The 7,081-nt window shown below is 44.2% G+C and overlaps 1 protein-coding gene across 1 annotated transcript; it reads right to left on the bottom strand.

Annotated features, from left to right (window-relative positions):
- Positions 1-326: 326 nt before the first annotated feature.
- SDR42E1 (short chain dehydrogenase/reductase family 42E, member 1) lies at positions 327-2,935 on the bottom strand. Its single transcript, XM_009072833.1, has 3 exons — positions 2,868-2,935; positions 1,112-1,620; positions 327-925 (listed from the first exon to the last, which is right to left on the bottom strand). Exons 1-3 carry the CDS (start codon positions 2,933-2,935, stop codon positions 327-329), a joined length of 1,176 nt encoding a protein of 391 aa, XP_009071081.1.
- Positions 2,936-7,081: the final 4,146 nt, after the last annotated feature.

Here is a 7,081-nt window from a genome sequence, read left to right as displayed (position 1 = left end):
CCATCAGAGAGGAAGAAGAGTCAGTTTAAGGACATTTGTTCCACTCACTGTAGTGTGCTGTTGTACCTGAGAATAAAAGGCTCTTTGCAGTAAGACTGAAGTTTATATAGTTAGTGATCTGACCAGTTTTACTTCAAAGATAAACTATATATAAAAATTACACCTCTTTACTCAGCAGTTCTATTCCTTGGGGATAAAACTGTTATTTACCTGAATCACACAAATGTGTGATTTTTGTTCTAAAAATCTTATTACCTGTCTTGTCAAAACCAGGAGCACGCAGAGAACATAACTAAATCTGTCCTCTATGCTCAGCATTTCATCTTTTAGAGTGAAAATGTAACTGCAGATGGAAACCATGAGACCATCACAGCAATCAGCAGCAAAAGCAAGGCTCCATGCCTAATAAGGTGCTTCATGGTGTAACTTCTTGGCTTTGCCCCACACCCCTGGGATCTAAACCACTCCACCACTTCATTCAGGCTGTACTGCTGAGGCTCATAGCCCAGCTCCTTCCTGGCCTTCTCCATACTGAAATAATGTGTGACACCAGTTTTGTAAACCTCTGTGCGAGTCAGGAGGGGCTGAAAATTATAAATGTGTCCTACAAGACAATGAACTACCTCAGTAAGGAATGCAAAAAAGTAGACAAGGGAGAGAGGAAGGCGACGGGTTGGGAATTTGTAACCCAAACCTTCCACTAATGGTCGGAAAAACTCAAAGTTGTTTACAGGCCTCTCATCTGAAATAAAATAGGCTTGGCCTGCAGCTATGTGCTTCTTCTTGGCTGTGAGGGCCTCAGAGGCAAGGATATGAGCCTGAACCAGGTTGTCTACATGTACAAATTCTACTAAACTAAGTGGATCTCCGTATACAAATTGAAACAGTCCCCTCTCAATGTAACTGACTATTCTGGGACAAAGTTGTTTACAGGCCTCTCATCTGAAATAAAATAGGCTTGGCCTGCAGCTATGTGCTTCTTCTTGGCTGTGAGGGCCTCAGAGGCAAGGATATGAGCCTGAACCAGGTTGTCTACATGTACAAATTCTACTAAACTAAGTGGATCTCCGTATACAAATTGAAACAGTCCCCTCTCAATGTAACTGACTATTCTGGGAAGGTGGCTCTCCAGGTTTTGCTGGTCGCAGAGCACAAGTCCTTAATACACCTTTCCCATTTCCAAGCTCAGCACCATTTGCCTCCAGCACTTTCATTTCAGCTAAAGATTTGGTTCGGGAGTAGTGATCAGGATGCAGGTGAAGAGGTAGGTAAGGCAGAGATTCGTCCCCATTTTCTATAACCTGTCCTCCAAATATCACATTGTATGTGCTTGTATAAACCAGACTCGACACTCCTGTGCTCTTGCAGGCCTGGATGACATTTTCTGTTCCTTTCACGTTAACATCTTCTATGAGTTTTCGGTTCAGCTGCTCCCTGCCAGACATTCCATAGGAAGCGATATGGAATACACAGATCACATCTCTGAGAGCCTCTTCCACTTCAGACAGGCAACAGATATTCCCTTGCATGAACTTCATTCCCTCTGGCACAGTTTGAAGTGGCTTCATGACATCAAAGAGAATCACATCAACTCCCTTTTGATACATGGCACAACCTAAACTAAAACATGATAGAAACCATATGTTAGGATACATAGCAGAATGGTGCATGAAACAGTTCATCTGGAGGGAAGAGAAGAAGGGTTTTTTTCTGATGGCTTTTAAATATTCAGCCATCTACTATGGGGAAGATTCAGCTGTGATACCTTAGGTACTGAACTTATTTCTCCTACTCCGACAATACTTTGAAGAAAAAAGAGGCAGAACTGCTGTAAAGGAAAATTCTGAACAGAAATAACTTAAGTGCTTCCAGCAGCCTTTTGGAAGAACACAGCTATTTCTCTGCTGTCCCCTTCAGAGCAGCAATCACAAACCTTTCAGAGGTAAGCATATAGCCAAATATTTTAAAGAAAATTCTTACTGCTTTTGTGCCATTCCAATTGTCAGAACAACAGGTTGGTTTTTTTGCTGTTGTGTTTGAAATTTATGGAGGGGTGAGTGAGATGCTTCTAAGCTGTATAAATACTTTGCCACATGCCACATTTTACACCAACTCACAGCTATAAACACAGGTATTGGCATAAAGTATAACTGGTGTTATCTCCCCTTTTCCTACAACTGTTGCGTGTCTATTGTGCTTTAAGGGGGGGACAGTGGAGAAGGAGGATAAGCAAAGTTGGACAGGCATCTTCTGAGATTTTTTTTGTAGTTTCACCCAACTTGACATTTTCTCTTTGGTCCTGACTCTGATCTTTCTCCCCTCTGTAAGCAGTTGTTACTCTGAAGGTACTCAAGATAGTCTATGGCTCAAAACAGGATTTTTTCTTTACATGGCCTGCAGAACCAGCTAAGGGGAAATGGTTTTCACCAAAATATGTACTTTATTAGCAAATACAATCCTAAAACAACACGGTCCATAAAAATAAATATATTGAGAGAGCAGCTGGAGTATTTAATCCATGGAGCTAAGCACATGTATAACTATTTGCAGGTCAGAAGAAAGATGTGTGTACAAGTGGAGGTTTTTCCTTCAGAGCAGGCTGAAAGGTGGTGTTCTAACCCACATTACAGAGGTGACCAGACAGGCAAATGTAAGCGAGGAACAGGGTAACAGTGTGAGTTACAACATCTGGAAACAGAGTAACATGTTTGTTTAAAGCTGAGACCCTGTGTGAACCAGAAGTTGGGGTGAACTGAGTCAGGCATCTCAGACCCACTGTTTTCCCTTTTACAGATGGATTTAGCTGTCTCCCCAGCAGCAATCTCTTACATTTATTCCTGTATGTAACAACTATTTAACGCACTAACCGGAAGCCAAAATAACCAGCTCCTCCCGTGATGAGCACTCTTCCCTCGGCACTGCTTCCTGGTTCCATCCTCCTCCCTGCGAGCTGAAACTGACCTGCAGGACACATTGCAAAACGCATGAAAACCAAGCTGAATTTTAACGCCAGCACATTCCCTTCTTCCCCGACCTATTTGACGCTTTAAGGAAAACCCTTCATTTCACCATGTGCTGCGCGAGACAGAAGGACATTCAGGAAGGGATTCCTCCGAAGGGAGGCTGTACTCGGAGGAGAGATGACAGCGGTGAAAAAACAAAAAAAGAAAAAGCAGGCGTGTCGCTCGTTCTGCCTGCGCACCCCCCGCGCCCCATTCCCCGCGGCTCCGCCCGTACCTGCAGTGCCGTGCCCCGTCTCGTTTCGTCCCGTCCGTCTGTCCGTCCGTGCTCCCGGGGCGGGGACCGAGCCGCGAGATGGCGAAGGGGCGGAGAGCTCGGGGTGGCTGCAGGACTCTCTGCCGTGATGGCCTTTGGTCCCTCTGGCCCTTGTTTTGCCCTGTTGTGTGCCCGAATGGTGCTGCTCGTCCCGGTCTCTGCCCCAAGGATGATCGATCAGTGCGTGAAGCGCTTGAAAACGTCTCGGGGTGTCTGTGAAATCAGAGAGTTTTCCAGCTCCATCCATAGAATCATAGAATCAACCGGGTTGGAAGAGACCCCAAGGATCATCGAGTCCAACCCTGCCGTGGTTACTAGCCCATGGCACTAAGTGCCACATCCAGTCTCAGCTTGAAAACCTCCAGGGATGGTGAATCCACCACCTCCCTGGGCAGCACATTCCAATGCCTGAGCACTCTCTCCATAAAAAAATCTCTTCCTAATAGCCAAGCTAACCCTCCCCTGGCAGAGCTTGAGTCTGTGCCCTCTTGTCCTGCTGCTGGTTGCCTGGGAGAAGAGACCAACCCCCACCTGACTCCAACCTCCTTTCAGGGAGTTGTAGAGGGTGATAAGGTCTCCCCCGAGCCTCCTCTTCTCCAGGCTGAACACCCCCAGCTCCCTCAGCCTCTCCTCATGGCACTTGTGCTCCAGTCCCTTCACCAGCCTCATTGCTCTTCTCTGGACCTGCTCCAGCACCTCAGTGTCTCTCCTGAACTTGAAGGGCCCAGAACTGCACACAGTACTCAAGGTGTGGCCTCACCAGTGCCAAGTCCAGGGGCAGAATCACCTCCCTGGTCCTGCTGACCACACTGTTCCTGGACATCCAGTCCCAATGTGTGTAACCTTCCCTTCAGGGGGTGCCTGGAAATGTTGCCCCAGGGGTGTGAGGCTCTGCAGAGCTTTGGGCACTTGAGAGAGCCCTTGAGCCCTTGATTTGGGTGGACAGGGAGTTTCTGATGTTGCTGCTAGAGGTTTCTTCATGGAGAGGGTTGTCGAGCATTGGAAGGGGCTGCCTAGGGAGGGGATGAAGTCACCATCCCTAGAGGTGTTCAAGAAACAACTGGACGTGGCACTGAGTGTTAATGGTCTAGTTGGCAAGGTGGTGTTCAGGCAAAAGCTGAACTTGATCTTGGAGGTCTTTTCAAGCCTTAATGATTCTATGTTTCTATGCTGGTATGAAGGCACCACAGCTGCCTCCAAATGCCCTGCCATGTCTGGGGCAGCTGTGCCCTTGCAGCGCCTTCCTAGTTGGCAAGGTGGAGATCAGTCAAAGGCTGATTTTGGAGATTTTTTCCAACATAAATGATTCTGTGAATGCTCCACCATGTTTGGGAGAGCTGTGCCCTCACAGCATCTCTGTGGGTGAAGGTGTCTGTCCCTCACCCTGCTGCATTTGTTGCGTGCCTGAAGCACATCACACACTCACAGAAGTCTCCTGCAACCTGTGCAGAGGTTGAGGTGCTTTTGGCAGTGGGAAAACACACAGCACTGACTGACCTGCAGCAGAATTGCTCCATAGTTAAGCATCAGCAATCCACTCTGAGCTGTCTGTGAGAGAGACCAATGGGAAAACAATGAAGAATTACACTATCAAAGTCTGTTTTGTAGTAGATTCCATTTTTCTTTTGCAGAACTCTGAGTCACTTGGGTAATGTCAGAAAGTGGATTCGGTGTCAAAACTACTTAAAACTCCACAAGTTTCTGTTTTGCAAAACCTTGACAGAAGCAGGCACAGTGTACTGTGTTGTTATTGTGATTGATGGCTGGCAAGAATTAAAACTAAACAGAGCTTAAGAAGAATTCTGTGAACATGAAAGAATATTTTTAGCAATAATTTCTTGCTGGTGAACCTCTGGGACTCTTAAATAGCAATTTCAAGATGGAGCTTGTGCTGTAGATGACTATGCAGAGCTGCTGCTCCTATATGGATGTGCAGAGTGTCTGTCTTGCAGGGCATCCTTCAATCATAGCTGATTTCCCTGTCTACTGTCTGTGTAGCAGAGAGTGGGTTTGACACAGCCTTGAGGCATCCCCTAAAATACCACCCAGACATAAAATTAATGGTGTGCTCACAGAGGTATGAGAATTCTACCTTGCAAACAGAAAAATCACTTATGTATTCCTAAATACTAAATCTTAGTACTCTGTAGGCCTGCATATGCCTTCTGGAATTATTTGACAATGTTTTCCCAAGTGTTTAATCACCTGCAAAGTACAAAAGAGTCCTGACCTTTCCCTGAGATCTGTGGCCACAAAGGGTTTTATCTTCGAGGAGTCCCAGTGAGATTATGGCAGCTGATGTCTGTCTTCTGATCAAAGAGACTGTGTTTGAATGGAATATTGCAGAATCTCAGAATAGCTGAGGTTGAAAGGATATTGCCCTGTTGAACCTCCTGCACAAAGCAGGTTCAGCCAGAGAGGTTACACAGGTCTGTGTTGGCATTGAATATCTCCAAGAATGGAAACTCCACAGAAACTCCACATGTTCACCCACTTTCTCCTCATAGCTTACAGAGCTTTGTTCTATCTGAGCAGTGTCTCTGACCTGTCACTCCATGTTGTATGAGTAAATCCTTGTGTTTGAACAGGCAGCTGTGAGTAGCAGGATGACGTTTTGTCCTCTGGACTTTGTGATGTGTCCATGCAGGACAGTTTGCAGGATTGAGACCTCTCTCTGTACGTTCTGCTTTTTCTTGCTCTGTGTTGGTATGTCATCTACAGTGAGTGAATTGTGTCAGGTGTCAGATTACAGCATAATTAGAGTAAATAGTATGAATATAATAAAGCTATAGTTAAGATGCTGTAAAGATTTTGCTCTTAAATCATTATCAGTTTTATTTCTCAGTTTACTAAACTGTCCTTTTTGGCTTCAAAGAACAGTAAGGAAATTCCTTCAAAATGGTGACATCTGTGAAAGTTGTGGTTAAATATTGTCCTCATTTTAGACTGACAGATTTGATGTTGAGACTTGACACCCTCAGATCTCATTGTCCTGTACAACATTCCCTATGAGACTCTGCTTTTCCTGAGACTTTATGGACTTTCTGAATGTATCATAAATTCTGTTTTGTCATCAAATAAACGGACTTCCAGTTTTACTTCATATGTAATAGAATGTTTGTCCTGAGATCATGTGTTTAAAATAATTATGTAAAGAACCAGGATTTTGGAGCATGCCTTGCATATATCCCAGCACACATCAGACTGTGTTACAGCCACTTGAAGAGATCATATTGATACCTGGAATTACATATTGGGGCAAGATGTGTCAGAATAGAAGCATTTGCAGTGGAAATGGAAGTTATCTGCCACAACCTGCGTTGCAATGAACCTGAAATAGGCTGCAAAGAAATCCTTAAATCAGCAGCTAAACAGAGCTAAAGAAGCAGCTGTAGTGAACAGGGCAAGTTAGAAAGGATGAGCAATGAAATCATTAATTATTCTTTCATAGTACGTTAGTTCATCTGCTTCCCTTTGCAATTTAAAATACTTAGCCAGTAAAATTATTTTTGTCATCAAAATACAAAGTGTGCCAGCAGTACTGTTATAGGAACCAGGGCAATATTTCATCTGGGGAAATAAACCTTAGCTTACTGGTTTTATATTATTTGATTGATTTCTTCTTGGTATTACTTAATGAGAGAAGAGAACAAGATTTAAAACTAGGTCAGAACCAGCCACATTTATGGTCCTGCTAAAAAAAATTAAAACCATTTGGTTAAAATGGTACTAAAATGTAAAAAGAGGATCTTCATTGTGAATGGAATTAGAACTGTAGTGTTCAAAATTAGAATCAAACATTCAA

Source organism: Acanthisitta chloris, unplaced genomic scaffold (assembly GCF_000695815.1).
Source record: "Acanthisitta chloris isolate BGI_N310 unplaced genomic scaffold, ASM69581v1 scaffold34764, whole genome shotgun sequence".
Classification (NCBI taxonomy): Eukaryota; Metazoa; Chordata; class Aves; order Passeriformes; family Acanthisittidae; genus Acanthisitta; species Acanthisitta chloris.
Note: the sequence above shows the minus strand (reverse complement) of the source record. Positions and strands in the feature narration are given on the sequence as shown.

Excerpts from the sequence above, each read along its gene's own strand:
- SDR42E1 (XM_009072833.1), bottom strand. The coding sequence starts at position 2,935 with ATGGAACCAGGAAGCAGTGCCGAGGGAAGAGTGCTCATCACGGGAGGA. Across the intron at positions 1,621-2,867 it reads GCTGGTTATTTTGGCTTCCG|TTTAGGTTGTGCCATGTATC; the intron begins GTTAGTGCGTTA and ends ATCATGTTTTAG. Across the intron at positions 926-1,111 it reads TGGAGAGCCACCTTCCCAGA|AACTTTGTCCCAGAATAGTC; the intron begins ATAGTCAGTTAC and ends AGGCCTGTAAAC.